Source organism: Aedes aegypti, chromosome 3 (assembly GCF_002204515.2).
Source record: "Aedes aegypti strain LVP_AGWG chromosome 3, AaegL5.0 Primary Assembly, whole genome shotgun sequence".
NCBI lineage: Eukaryota > Metazoa > Arthropoda > Insecta > Diptera > Culicidae > Aedes > Aedes aegypti.
Genome location: NC_035109.1, coordinates 23,914,577 through 23,930,486, shown reverse-complemented (window position 1 = coordinate 23,930,486; position 15,910 = coordinate 23,914,577). Strand labels below are relative to the sequence as shown.

The 15,910-nt window shown below is 39.6% G+C and overlaps 1 protein-coding gene across 2 annotated transcripts; it reads left to right on the top strand.

Annotated features, from left to right (window-relative positions):
* The first annotated feature begins 7,119 nt into the window (after positions 1-7,119).
* Positions 7,120-15,405, top strand: LOC5576650 (stress-associated endoplasmic reticulum protein 2). Of its 2 annotated transcripts, XR_002501104.1 has the most exons (4): positions 7,120-7,375; positions 7,472-7,575; positions 13,752-15,299; positions 15,367-15,405. XR_002501104.1 is itself a non-coding variant. In XM_001656139.2 (3 exons), the coding sequence occupies exon 3, from the start codon at positions 13,799-13,801 to the stop codon at positions 13,991-13,993; it is 195 nt and encodes a 64-aa protein (XP_001656189.1). In that variant the 5' UTR covers positions 7,126-7,375; positions 7,472-7,575; positions 13,752-13,798; the 3' UTR covers positions 13,994-15,085. The 2 variants fall into 2 exon arrangements, 1 of the variants encoding a protein (XP_001656189.1); XM_001656139.2 differs by lacking the exon at positions 15,367-15,405 and having other exon boundaries at positions 7,126-7,375; positions 13,752-15,085.
* The last annotated feature ends 505 nt before the right edge of the window (positions 15,406-15,910 follow it).

Sequence of the window (15,910 nt, the reverse complement as noted above, 5' to 3'; positions counted from 1 at the left end):
TTCTCAATGCCTACTTTTTACAGATGGGACTGACTTGCGATTCACGGCAGTACAACATAGTAAAATAGCTTTCTTGATAGTATTTTCATGGTAAAATAAAATAATCTCGATGATTTATGTTTTTTTTTTCGTTATTTTGTTACAAACAACATGCTCTCGAAGCACTTGTCTGTATCAGTTTACGTTTCGGTGATACGACTGCCGATGAAGTTGCCACGTTATTTACTGGAACTTGGTAACTACAGCTTCTGCGTCGCCTGCGAGTCCGAACCGACATCCAAAATAAACAACACAACAATAGAAAAGTAATCTTAAAATGTAAAAATAATGATAATTTTTAGCCTTACCATCGATTAATTCGATATCCTCCGGATTAGTGATAATCAGCTCCACCAACTTCACCTCACAATCTTCTTTGTTATCCATTTTCGCACGAATTTCCACAATTTTCAAAGGTGTTGAAAAATGTCCGTACGGTTTTACTCGCAAATGGCAATGAATGATAAAATGGCGGCTCGTGCGTAACAAAACACTCAGACAAATTACTACCTTGTTACAGTTGATTTGACTGTCAAGCCACTTCGGTTGAATTTTGTTGGTCACACATTCTTAATTGTACTGTGAATATGGTAAAATTTACAACATCGAACACTCAAACAATGATGCATGCTCAAAGTTAAAACCAATGTAGCTGTGTATACTATAAAATGTTGTCAAATTGCATATTTGTTTCGACTGCAGTTAGTCGTTAGTTTTAAAACAGACAAACAGACGTAACACTTAGAACAAATCTCGATCAAAATCATAGTCACGAGGACATGTGCGCCCAATGCTAAAATTATTGTATTTGGCCGACGGGCCAACAGATGGCGGTAGTGTGCAAACGTCAAACGCGAACAAAAACGATGCGAGCGCTGCGGATGGCGGATTGGTCACCTACCATATTTTTGAATCGACCGTTAAAAAGGTGGTCGATGGACAATGATGAGAGTGTGACGTCTGTTTGTCTGTGGTTTTAACATATTTAGATGACTATAAACATTCTCAAAACAATGAAATTGCAGTTACTTTCACTGATTCTATGGTATTTTCAACGACAACCATGCGATTTAAATTTAACTACTCAAACAACGTTCGGCTTACAATGCAATTCATTTCAGTGTATTGAGTGATTGGCATAAACTGAATTTTATTCTCTAAGGGCCGATTTCTTCACCACCGCTTAGGCCTTAAACCTAGTTTAACTATATGGGTAAGCGTGGTTCACCTTCGCTCAAGCAGTAAACCACGCTTACCCATATAGTTAAACTAGGTTTAAGGCCTAAGCGAGGGTGAAGAAATCGACCCTAAGTTCTATTATAATAGACTACACTGAAATGAATTTTATTGTAGAAACTACTGGATCCATGGTAAAATTAAGAACTGCACCAACGATTTTCAACCGACTACATTAATCTGTTAACTCTACCATAACATAGTCAACAAGAAAATATATGCTGTTTATTTGACCAGAGTTGTAGTATTTATGACTAGAAATATTCTAGATTTGACAAGTTTGGCATTGTACTTTTCACCATACTGCGTTGTACGGTGGGTGTCACGGATTGAAATACAATGCTTTGTAGTTGAGGCTACTATAGACATAGTCACATTTACTACACTGCTCAGTGTAGTAAAACTTTACAGAATTTTGTAGTCGGTTGAAAATCGTTGGTGCTGTTCTTAATTCTACTATGGATTCGGTAGATTATACAACAAAATTTGTTTGCGTGTACTATGATTGATGTCACGACATAAAAATTAATAAGGCAGGTTCTTTACTGATGTAAATATCAAGTTTGATTGTAAACATGTGACGTCACTCCTATCGTACCATATACCTTACGGACCACTAGATCATTTCTTCGCAAATTTGTTCGAGATGGATAGGAATGACGTCTTCAAGTAGGGTAAATTATGTATTTTGGACAAGCTAAGGATATGTCTGGAAACGGCGATCGATTAACTGCATTAGATACTAATATTTTATTACGTAATGTTACTTATATGCTTAATGTCCCATTGTATTTTGAGTTTCTGGGAAGAAAAAGCTTACAAACTATAGTATTAGCTTCCAAAATAGCGTTTTTTGGTGGCCTGTCTGTTATACATTTCGGACACCAAATATACATTTTGGACACCCTCATGTGAATATAATTTGGACAGGGGCGCTATCTCAATATCCATACAATGGTTTCTTAAAAAGACGATCATAACATAAAATGTTAAGAGTTTACAAGTGACTTCAGCATTTTTTTCACTTATTGGATGTATATATTAGTGATAATCAGTAATTTCATTTAATGCAAGCAAATATCACCAGATTCACGAAAAAACGCCTGCAAGTATGCATGCATGGTACATTCCTGTGTGTTTCATCAGATGGCCAAATTATATCAACTGAACAAAAACCATAATCTATTTTGGACATCACCTGATTTATGCCTCATATACTCATGTTAAGATTTTAGGTAAACTTAGCTTAAATTTTAGACATATTTTATCATGTTGCCACTTTTAAACTTTTTATGAATGTCAATTCTGAGCGCTATTATTGCATTTAATGTATGTTCTTGAAATGCACATCCTCTTGCATTCGTAGGTTTCACAGGTGTTCTGTTGATACAATTTACAATTTTGATATTTTTGAAGCCAATTTGTAATTGTTATGAAAATGGTCATCATTAATAAGTAGCATAGTGTATTAATAATGCAATACATGATTTCCCGTACATATATTCCTCGCCATCTCATTGAAAATGAGCATAGAACGACTAGCCTGTCCAAATTATATACATGTCCAAATTATATTAGTTACCCTAGCTATCAGTTTTCGGAATACACTCAGGCAAATGGACTATCGATAAACATAGGAACCCCTTATGAAAATTCGCCACAAGAAATCGAATTGAAATTCATAAATTTGCCTTATGAAACCAGAATTTGAAAACAAAAAACGTTTTCGCGGCAACCTGGTATCGAACCAAGAACCTTGCGATCGATAGACCCGAGCGTACACCACGCGCCTATCGACGCCTTGATATGGAGCGATGCTAAAACGATACATAAAGCGTTCGTATTGCAATAAACGTTCCACCTTTCATAAGGCAAAATGTATGAAATTCGATAGTCCAGTTCGCTGCGTGTATATCACCAGTACACCGTGATTGGTGTCTTCAATCGAATTGCTTCATCAGACATCTTCACTCCTCAAGCTCGAATTGCTGAAGGCCAATCTTCTTTCGGAACAGCTGCAGCTTGACTTTTGCTAATGGCTTCGTCAGTATGTCAGCGATCATTTGTTCCGAGGCGCAAACATTCATAACACCGGTATTGACTGGTGCGCTGGATATGATACACCGCGCGGCTGTTGTAAAGTTTCCAAAAACGCGCATTTGCCCAAAATTCCACGCGGCGAATGATACAGGAAAGGAACAACCGCGTTTGATGAATCACCGCAATGTTATCTCCTATAAGAATGAAGTAAAAAGAGAGCAAAACCGCGGTTGTTCCTTTCCTCTGGGGATCGCCGCGTGTCCTTTTGAGCAAATGTGCTAATATTATTCAGCTCCTTCACAAAGTTATACAGTAATAACCCGATTTTGTCTACTCCCGATTTTAGCATCCTTATTGGCCCGATTTTGTCAACCTAAAATTTATATTTATTTCAATCAGAGGCAATACTGGCAATATTGAGTGCATAAAGTCCTTGGCCACGTCTATACAATCATCTTAAGGCCGAAATTTGAAATCTATATAAATAAAAATGGAATGGTGTTTGTATGTCACGAAATGGCTCACGAACGGGGCAACGGATTTGGATAATTCTTTCTCCATTTTGTTCGTCAGGGGTTCCGACGTGTTTGTGTGTATAAAAGTTCCAGGATACTCACCGGGAAAGTAGGAAAAACGAGAATGAACGGAACTGTCATTTTGTATGGAACGATTCATATCGGTTTTCAACAGCCTACTTGATGGCAAGACGAAGTTTGCCGGGACCACTAGTTTTAAATAATTATTCAAGAAACTGATCAATGCCACCTTTGATTACGTCACATAGAAAATGGAAGTAAAAAAACAATGTTCATATTAACAAAATCATAAAACTAAGTCCTTTATTTTTTTTTGTATGGTATTCAGTTGGAGCTGCCTGACAGCTTAACTTGTCAAGGCTGAACTCTCGCTCTGGCTTTTGCCAAGTTTCCCCTCTACCAGGACCAATACTCAGACGGACTAGGCGATGGCGCCCACATACATAGCTTTTTTTTATTAGTATTGTGACGTGGTAGTTTTTGAAAAGTACCCATATTCCCTTGCTTCTGAGCAAAGGAAACATTGTGAAAATCAGCAGCTCCATCAGAATTTGTTTGAAATAGTAGTGTAGTAGTGTCATTACTAATACTGTCTAGTCGAAATGGTTTTGAATATTTTGTCATTCAAGTGCTATTCTGATTACCGTAATTTCGGGTGAAATTGATCGTTTTCCACGTTTTTTCTAGTATGTTTTCTATAATATTAACAAAGCAAAACAACTAAATGCAGGAAAACAAGTACGAAGATGAGCCTCTTCGACTCATGTACCGAAATTTTCTAACAAATGTCATTTTAGTCTTAACAAATATATCTAAAATAAAAAATCAGGGGATCTCATTTCGGAGTGAAATTGATCACTTGTCAATGCCATTATTGGTAGTTCTCAAAACAACTCTACATTATAAATTTGAGCTCCCTGAACCCGAATATGCTTGTCAAATTCTTAACAATGCAATATTTATATAAATAACGAATAGTTAAATTTCAAGAATTACGCGGAAAACGCTTAAATGTATGCAATTCCGTAAGGAATTCAATGATACCTAACAGAAATTCATTTTTTTTTCAACCACATGAGCTAATTGGTACGAGTTTTGGTGATGAAATCTGATATGGGGATATATCTCAAGCATCCTCACAAACTTTCAGGTTTATACCATGTTCAAATCCTTGCTTAGAAATAGAAGTTCATAGGTGTTTGTCAATACTTCACTGTGCATGATTTTGAAATTTTACATTATTTTCATAGTAATGAACATTCTTTAACGCAAAAAACTTCACAACACACAATTCGACAATAGTTACGACAAACAACGTTCACTTACTGCAGCTTACATTGATATTTTTGCTCCATTACGAATAAATAAAATCCTGTGATTCGATGATCAATTTCACCCTTCTGATCAATTACACCCGATTTTACGGTACTCCTGTCTTTTACGTAAGATTAGAGTCTTAAATGTCAATTGTCGTCAAGTCTTAACAAAATTAGGCCATTTAGTAGTAGTTCTAGTTAATTTCATTTTTGTTGTTAAAAGTATTTATTGGTCATTACGTTCATATATCCTTAAAGAAAAAAGTCGCTTTCCTTGTCTGTTCAACAATTTTTCGAAACTAGCAAGTGTACCCTAATGATCGATCTCAGCGTCTTACTTTCCATATATGGTCTATCCAGCTTTTTACGAGCGCTAATGGCTGCCGCAAACAGGCTCACTTTCTGGTAGGGACATGCCGATTTGACGTTTAGCTTGGGTCCGTTCAATAGAAAACGTCCCAAGCCAAACGTCAATTCGACATGTCCCTACCAGAAAACGAGCCTGTTTGCGGCAGCCATTATCGCTTTTAAAAACCTGGATAGTCTATAGACTATAGTCATTTTTATAGTGAATATTGAAGAGTAAAGTTACCTTAGGCTTATATTACAGTCTCTTACAAGATTCACTTTTCGGTGGCAAATGCAATGCTTCACAACGCCTACTTTCTACTTGTAAATTTTGCGAAAATGAAGCTGGAATTAGATTATTGCAATTTCAGGGAAAACTTTCCGTTTTACGATTCAATGAAAAGCTACCGCAGCTGTCACATCACTGATTTGCACTGGTAAATCATCAGTAGGCTTCAATGATACCTTGGATACCGTCTGGATGATTGTTGTTTGTTGCTATTTTTCATACGTTTTCTCTTTCATGCATACTATGATTGAATTTTTTGCTTCAATGATGGAATGATTTCGAAGCCTGCGGTAGAACTCTGCGGCTACCGCAAACCGGAAAATTTTCTTAACAACCTTAATATTTATACCCCTGTTACAAAAGAGGTATTTCTTATTATGGCAATGTAAAAACCATATTAAAATAAGATTGTCGCCATTTATTTCTACTCAGTGAATCTACTAGTCATACTTATAAGTTAAACACACTGAATCCGTGTTGGGTGATGATCTATGCACCCATAGGTTGACACATACGAATTTGAAATGGAGTGCTTCAGGAACTTATGTGGAAAATTATGAAATTCATGTTGTCGGTTGATGAATCAGTTCATGAACCAAAACTAAAGAATTTAATGTGTAACACACACGAAGTTTGTAAGAAAATCACAACAAATCAATATAGACACTCAGGCAAATGGACTATCGATAAACATAGGAACCCCTTATGAAAATTCGCCACAAGAAATCGGGTTGATTTTCATAAATTTGCCTTATGAAACCAGAATTTGAAAACAAAAAACGTTTATGCGGCAACCTGGAATCGAACCAAGAACCTTGCGATCGATAGGCCCGAGCGTACACCACGCGCCTATCGACGCCTTGATGTGGAGTGATGCTAAAACGATACATAAAGCGTTCGTATTGCAATAACCGTTCCACCTTTCATAAGGCAAAATGTATGAAATTCGATAGTCCAGTTCGCTGCGTGGACGTTCATGAATCGATCCATAATTTTGAACACACGGATCAAACGTGTGTTTTTTTCTCAGTGTTTGTATAAACACAAAGTGGAATAAGAAAAAAACTCAGCAATCACAGAAAAAGAAGACTGTCTTCGCGAGTCTCGTCTCAGGTTTGCCTTACCCGGGCGCTCTTGCCCCGTCTTCCCCTACATTTTTTTTACAGTGCTCGTCTGCCCAAACTGAGCTCGAACCATTACCAACTTGTAATCTTCGCACAAGTCGAAAATTTGCTTGCAGCTCACGATTCAACCGAGACAACCGTCTGTCATCACCACGTCAGACAACCCCTGGCCCGCAGCCGACGAAAACTGATGAGGTGTCAAAGAAACGTCTCTCGTTCGCAAATTCCAGCCAATCTTCGACGAGAGACAGTCCAGCACGGCAAAAATCCAAAAAAGCACAACGCAACTTGACTTCTTTCGTGTCGTGGATCACTTTTCGTCCGACTCGCGATACTACGTGGTGTTGTTTGCGCTTCGAGAAAGGTCCGGTCTTCGTTAAAAATTGCCTTTTTTTTGTACACCTCCCGAGAATTCACAGCTATCAAGGAGGAACCAGAGAAAACAAGGTAGGTTGGATTCGGTGGCCACGGCTCTATGCCAAGAAATGGGGCACATTCCGAAGAGGGTGAAAGTAGTAATTATGGGTTTTTCCCTTCGTTTAGACTTGCAACATCTATTGCTTATTTGCTGCTATAATCAACCTCCCGACCACAAATCTCCGGAACCAAGCAGGCGAGAGCAGCTTCTATTGAAGGCCCCAGATTTGGTAAGTAGAAATTTGTCGTTTTAGTTTTAACAAAGTGTGCGCTGCTTGTTGAGTTGGCTATTTTGTGGCTTATCTTGGCTCTTCTCGTCATATGCGTAGTGGCAGGCAGCAGGCAGTAGGCTGGTTAGGCGAGGGGTGTTCAAAATATAAGATCCCTACGCGGTTTATTCAAAATTGATTAAATCAAATTTTGTCTAGTGTTTTGTGACTTGTGGGCGGAGTCTTGAAACACAAAATCGACCAAATTTAAAGTTACGCCCCTTTGAAACTTAACCACCAGAAGCACTAATTTTAAATAGATTATTGAAATATACCCACATTCTAATATCGTTAATCATGTTCCAAAGTTGTTAACGACAAACTGTTAATACATTTCACATCCACAACTAATTAATTTTTCATTGGCTCAAGTGCAGTAAACATTACGGAGTCGATTTCACGTCACAGTCAACTCTCCATAACTCGATATTGAAGGGACCATCGAGTAACAGAACACAAAAACAATGCAACTGCGATCGTAGGAACTAGGTAGCCATGAAAACAGATCAGAAGAATCTGGGCTAGTTGTCCTTCCTTCTTTGATGCATCTTTCTTTTTGATATCGATCTTTTAGGTTGAGTTCAACTCTGTTGTACAGTACAATATTAATCAATGTAATGTCAGTGTAAGGCATGTGTGATGTGAACGAGAATTGAAAGAAGAGAAGTTAACAAAACTTGAAAGATGCTTATTAAAAGTAGAGATAATCCAAAATTATATTTTGTTTTGTTAAGTATTTTTTTTTAAATCGAAATTGGGACACATGAAGAGCTTGATTTTTCATGCTTTCTTAGTTCAGTTCACACAAGACGTTCCTGTGCCTACAAAAGTTTTGGTTTCCAGATAATTGTTATTATTCGTCAACATAGTGGTTATGCTGGTGTACCATAAACTGATTTGAATCCCACACAAATTGAATATTTCTTTGTAAGCTTTCATTTTAATCAGCACACACTGTGCCTGCTAAGTTAAGAAACACCAGCCGCTATAACTGGTTAAGACAAACAAAAAAAATCGTACTTTACCATATTTTTCAAGCTTCAATATCCTGTATTCTCTACTTTGACGGCGCTAAGTCCTTCAAGACATGACCTGCGTCACAATGTTACGCCAATTAACTCGGTCCATGGCTGCTAACCTCCAGTTTCTCGATCGCCCCACACTTCCAAGATCCTGCTCCACTTGGTCAAACCACCTAGCTCGTTACGCTCCTCTTCGTCTTGTACCGGCCGGATTCGAGGTGAACATCATTTTTGCGGGATTGTTGTCCGGCATTCTCACAACGTGTCCCACCCATCGTACCCATCCAGCTTTGTCGAGTTTTTAGATACTGGGTTCACCGTAGAGTTGCGCAAGCTCGTGATTCATTCTTCTCCTCCATACGCCGTTCACATACTCCGCCAAAGATCATCCTAAGCACACGTCGTTCAAAAACTCTTAGCGCTTGCAGGCCCAATTCGAGCATTGTCCACGTCTCATGCCCGTAGAGGACTACCGGTCTTATCAGCGTCTTGTACATGGTACATTTAGTACGGAGTGAAGTTTACCAGACCGCAAGGTCTTGTGTAATCCGTAGTAAGCACGACTTCCGGGAATGGTACGTCTTCGAATTTCTCTGCTGCAGTTGTTATCCGACGTTACCAATGAGCCGAGGTAGACAAATTCGTCCACCACCTCGAAGGTATCTCCGTTGATCATCACGCGTCTGCCAATGCAAGCTCTATCGCGCTCAGTTCCTCCAGTCAGCAGATATTTCCTGGTATACTGCTCAGCAATCACCTGGAACGTTCTTCCGACAATGTCCACGTCGTCAGCGAAACAGATGAACTGGCTGGATTTATTGAAGATTATGCCCCTCATGTTGAAGCCCGCCCGTTTCATAACACCTTCTAGCGCACTATTGAACAGGAGGCAGGGAAAAACATCGCCTTGCCGAAGTCCTTTGCGTGTTTCAAACGGGCCCGATAACGTACCCGTTTGAAACACGGTCGATAATTGAATGATTATCATACATCTAAATGTAAACATATTGAATGAAATACCAATTAGATATTTAAATGATTGCAAAGCAAAGCATCTTAATTCTTTAACGCACATAAATATTTATTTCCACGAAATGTTTAGCTGCATTAATAGTATAATAATTATCATCTTAAATCAACGACCATCGTGACTTGGCGTGAGGTGCCCATTTGAATAATGAGTCCTTGATCCTGCAAACAATCCTTCATCTTCAGATACAAATGATGTTTGGTGCTCCTAAATATAGTAATCAGTTGCTACAGATAACAATAAGTCCATCGAAAAGTTCAATTACCTGTTAAATGAACTCGAAAAACTCCGAACTCTGCACGCGGGAACTGTTGCAACCGCCATTACTTTACTACAATTGACAAGGATGATTTTATGTCTAGTATCATTAGTCTTAAATATGACACTCAGAAGATAATTGAATGATTTTTGATTTGGGACATGGTAGAAATTATTATCCTTTATAATAAGCACATTATTCATTCGTGTTGCCATAATTCAAATATCAACTTATTTTCATACGGATTCATGCTGAATGCCATCACAGAATCAGATGATTTTTGTTCAACAAATAGGGGATGCATCATATTCACTCAAAATCATTCAAAATAAGGAATTTTGAGATATGCAGCCGTGCGAATTACGAATCATTCAGTTCATGGCGGGAGATTTTGTTCAGTGTAAATATGGGAATACAATCAACGGTAAGGCGTTCATTTATTACGTAACGCTTAACTTGGAGATTTTTGACCCCCTCTCCCCTTCGTAAAGCTTTTTGAATGAAAAATTTCAAATTTTTGTATGAGCCGTAACGCTTGAGCCTACTCCCCCTCCCCTAGAGCGTCACGTAATTTGTGGATGTCGCCTAATGCATTTGCAAACGCTGAACAAATATTTGAAATTCGCTAATGAATAAAGTTACTGATTGATCTGTCAAGGCAAACTTTTCATAGGTTGCCTTGATGTTTATCTCCCCCTTTAAAACAGCCAATATCCTTGAAGCTTTGATGGAAGCCCAAATAATCGTCTAGGTCGATCAGGAACTTCCGGTTCATCTTTTGGTGACTCTTGACCAGGGTGGTGTTCCTGCTTCAGTTGATTGATGTTGGAGCGGATAAATCGCTTGCCTTGGTTTAATAATACGTTGTAGTTGGCTTTTACAATGCGTTCGATGATCTCAGCAGGCATCCAGGTCCATGAATTGGCTTGGTGGACTTAGGCATACACCGTATCACCTCGGTCGAAGGTCCTTTGGTCTCGTTCTGTTTCTTCGGGGTTCTGACGTCGATGACTATCTGGAGTTTTGAAGAGCTGCCACCGTTGGCACTGGCGGTCCTAGTATCTTCTGCGTCGGTGACTGACCTCCTAGGTCATGTGTTGGAGTGGAGTGGTACACTGTAAATCTTCGAGGACTCTCCTCCCGAAAGAAATTTTTGCATGCCTCTCTTAACGGTGTCCACAAAACGTTCCGCCAACCCGTTTGATTGAGGGTGGTATGGAGCCGTGCGGATGTGACGAATTCCAAAAGATTTGCAAAAATTCTGGAACTCCGAACTGGTTATTTGCGTTCCGTTGTCACTTACCACGCTCTTGGGAGTTCCAACCGTATAGAACATCTTCTTGTGGAGCTTGATCGTCGTTTTCGCCGTTATTGACTTGTTCAGCACTACTTAATGTTATCTAGTGAAAGGATCAAAGCGAGTCAAGAGAAGGTCGAAATTCAGCACTTGCACTTGCGCTGACGACACCTGGAGGCGTGTTGATTGTTAGAAGTTGCTTAGTGTCTTCAGTCACCTCGCACTGCAGATATGCATCGGATAGGTCGATCAAGCTGTAGTATTGACTTCCTGCTAACTGTGCAAAATATTCTTCAGGTGTGGGCAGCGGGTAGTTGTTAAGTCTTCCAGCGCGTTGTTAAGTCCGGTAGAGTAATCCGCGCAACAGCAACGATCGGTGCTGCCTATTCCGAAAAATCTACCGGTGTAATAATTCCTAGGATTTGAAGCCGATTGAGTTCAGCATCGATCACCGGAACGAATTGGAATGGAACAGGACGTTGTGGGCAGAAAATTGGCTTGCTTCCGAGCTTCAGATGCAGACGCATGCATTTCTCGCTAGATTTCTTGCTTTGAAGGTAACCATGACTTGATTGCAGATCGTATCAAATGGCATCGGCCGGAACGTCGTTGGTCATCGTAGTGACGAACTTCCGTTTATTTACACGGCGCTCATTGTGGTTGACAATGATCACTCCTTTTGTTTTAGCGCTAGATTCCTCCTTCAATATCCTTGCTTATGGCCGACACGATTACATTCCTTGCAGAGGTGGGTACTGTAGCCTTCACGAAGTGCATCTGATTATATAGCCAACATGGAGACGTCGGCTTCTTACTTTTATGCTTCACGGAAACTTGCTGATGCGATGCGCTCTTCCTCTCCCTGACGGCGTGGACCATTGATTTCGAACAGCCTTGCTATTCAATGATTGTGGTGTCTTCCTTCAGGTTGACAAGGCGTTGTTGTTCGTCAATTCGTCCAGTCGAGAGCGGCTGGAGCTTCAGGCTTTTCATTTTCCAGAATTGAAAGTAATCTTGCTTGGATATCGGCGTACTTCGAGGCTTTCAATCCGCTGATCAGTGCCTGAAAACATCAGGCACTTGAAATGATCGAGGGTGAGGTTCTGGGATTGAAAATCTTCACATACTCGGTTCACGTGTCCTGCATAGCTGATTATGTCTTCGCAATCGCTCTTCACTAACTGGAGACATTGAAATCGCTTCCGGAACGTGGAAGTTTGATTACCAAAGATGAGATTGCTGTTGTGCGAAGCTGTGCCTAGCTTCCGTAGAAGAAGATGAACTTTCACGGCACCTTCCATCTGATGGAAGATTACGATAACGATAACGATCAAACCAACGGCCATATGTTACTTCGTTTTTTTCATCGAATGATGATTCGATGATGTTCGATTACTGGGATTCCAAAATCTGTTCTTGGCTTTGATGCTGCGGAAGTTGCTGCTGGACCGCCATTTGCTGAAGAAGCTGGGCCATTTGAATGATAACGTCTTGAATTCCAGATTCTTGATTAGCTGGCATGTTCGAGAGTTCTTATTTGTCGTCGCCAAATGATACGTCCGTAGAATGGAACAAGGTGATTTAGAGTTTGACGCCTATTGTACTTGGTGGTTGGACATATAATGAATAAATTGATTGATCTGTCAAGGCCAACTTTTCATATGATGCCTTGATGTAACAATTGGGATAACCAAAGTATTTTGGAAATATTTTTATGGTTATATATTTTGGCCATTTACGACAAAATCAAATGGCAGTGGTCAAATTATGTACGCGTAACGCTCTATCTAAAATACATAAAATACCCTACCCTAATTGCCTGCCAAATCTTCTTGAGGCGCATCTTCCAATGGCGTGGAGTAGAACGTTCGGAGGATTGCGCCTACATAGATTCTGGATATCGTGAAAGGGGTTTCCATGATCAACCATATAATGTCTGAATTTCGGACTCACAGGAAGATTATCCACGTCAAACTCTACATCTTGTTCAATTCAAAGTCATTGACCATCTGCTTCAAGTGTTTCAAACTCTGCGCATTAATACTATGCCATACTTTCAAATCACTTGTTTAAACTCGCGTTCCGGCAGGTACCTGCCAATTTATATCGTCCTTTACACCCGCTTTTTGTAAGTGTCACTGTAAACCTTACTTTCTTCTTTGCTACTCGTATCCATGGATTGCTTTGCACCCGTGAATCTTGTGCGTTTCTTATATTGCTGTGTGCGTTTGAAATGAAAATTTCAAATGCGGGAACACCAAACGCGGTAAGATTTTTTACAAGAAATGCGATGTCAAATCGAGATTTTTCTTGCTAGGGCAGCGGTGATTTATGTAATCGTTGCTAGGTGTCCTTTGATAGTTTTGTGTTTCCGCATTCGGAGAACGTTTAGTCAAGATTTGCATCTCAAATGCAAACAGCAATATCATAACCTATTGAAATAGATATAAACACCGTCTTTCCTGATTTTTCTTCTTTAAATATTTTTTGATTCCCAATTCTGATTTCGTCTTCTATCCTCTTTTACAGCACATAATTCGCTAACACCACAAACACACACAACCTACCCTAGAACAATGGCCCCACAGCAGAGAATCCGCATGGCCAACGAGAAGGCTAGCCGCAACATCACCCAGCGCGGCAACGTGCCCAAGTCGAACAAGAGCGCCGAGGAGAAGTACCCCGTCGGACCGTGGCTGCTGGCGTTGTTCATCTTCGTCGTGTGCGGTTCGGCCATCTTCCAGATCATCCAGTCGATCCGTATCGCGTAATGCACGAGCTCTGGCGGCGGCGAAGACGATGATAAGCTGAACGCATCTCACAAACATAACACACGTGTGTTTTCTTTTTTTGTAAACACCACTATTTAGTACTATACTATTACCGCATACGGATAAGTGAGAAGGAGGGAGAGGGGTAACAGATTTTGCCAACGTCCGAGAAAGTCTTTTCTCCACTGTTTTTTTAGTTTTGATTGTTTTTGTCAGTGTATAACCATAACCTCACCTTCCAATGGAATTCCTTTTGATTCGCCGGAGGAAGGCTCGAGGGAAGGTGCCACTGGCCACATTTTCCTACTATAACCGTACAATGAGTTGACACACACAAGAGAACACACTACAAGCAAATAATGGGAATCAAACAGCACACAGAGACGAGCAAATATTCCGTTTTTTTCTGGGGTTGGCAGCATTTACCGTTGATACGGTTGGTACGACTGGTAGGAGACGTTATGAGCGGTCCAATTCTGGTATTGTCTTGTAGGAAGTCTGTTTAGATGAAGATGTGAATTGGACATTTTGAACGAAATTGCATAAGCATGAAATTGAAGACAAAGAAACAATTGTAACATAATCACACACAGTTTGTCCTTTCTCTTGCAATATATTAAGAGTCCCGGAAATGGGGTTAAAATGCTATTGGTTATCGTGTAATACAACTATGTAAATTTGACAAAAACTTTTACCTCTTTTGATATTTTTTATTATTTTTGTCGAAACATTTCCTTTAGCTACTTGAGCTCTAAATGAACCGTGATCCGATTTGCTCTATTCCTTAGATATAATGTATTGCTGACAAGAAAATAAAGACACATACACATGAAATTTGCCTAACAAAAAGAATCGACGATTGTGAACGAATCCTCATTTTTTTCTTCTAACAACAAAAGGAAACTCTATAGGTAGAAAGGTAGCTGAAAGAACACATACAAAACAACATCCTACAGTTGGATCAGGAAACAAGTAAATCGAAATCGGAGGCACGGACGAGTCGTTTGCAATAAACACACAAAATCGGAAAAGAATGTGTAATATGAGGAAATATATTTAAATGTGCAAATCTTTAAATTAAGCCAAAAATAATGCGATACTTTGAATTCATTGCAAATACAACACGATAGAACAAAACGAAAACATCCCTATCGCTAATTTTTGTTTGTCGAAAGTTGTTCACCTTGCAGCGGTGGTGTCGTTATCGGTTGACCATTCAATTGCGCTTCGTGTAATTGATAAATCGGGCCGAAATGTGCGCTGGTGTAAAATGATGGACTAATAAATTGACGGCGATTAGTTGTAGGTAATTGAGATTATTTTACGAGTGAAGGTGAGAAATCTCGCAAACAATATTCCGTTTATGCTTCCAGTGGACGATTTGACCTTTGAAGGAAACAACACACTAGACAACGGACTAGCATACAATGCCCAGTGGCACAGTCGAAATACATTCCTGACGAAAAGCTTTCCGAACTGAAGCGGGAATCGAACCCACACCCCTTGGCTCGATGGGGTTAAATGCTTGGTAACACTAACCGCACGGCCATGAAGCCCACCACTTTAGCTTAGCGGTTAGTCGCTTACCAAGCCATCAGCCCCATGACACGGCATGGCTGAAAGCGTAGTCAACATCTCTAACGATGACGCATCAGTAATAATCAAGCCTAACATATAAAAAATCTTAGGCGCAAATTTGCTACTTTTTTGAATTATAAAGAAAAATACGATTTGTTGAATGGGATCAAGAGAAATAGTTGACAATTATTATTTAAATTAGTATATAATAAAATTACATCTCGCAATTTAATGATATTTAATGACTGATGAGAAACTGGTAAAACATGAATTAGTTTTGTTTGTGACGGTTAGGATGCTTTCAGATGTTGAGCTCATAACAATATCAACACTGTTTTG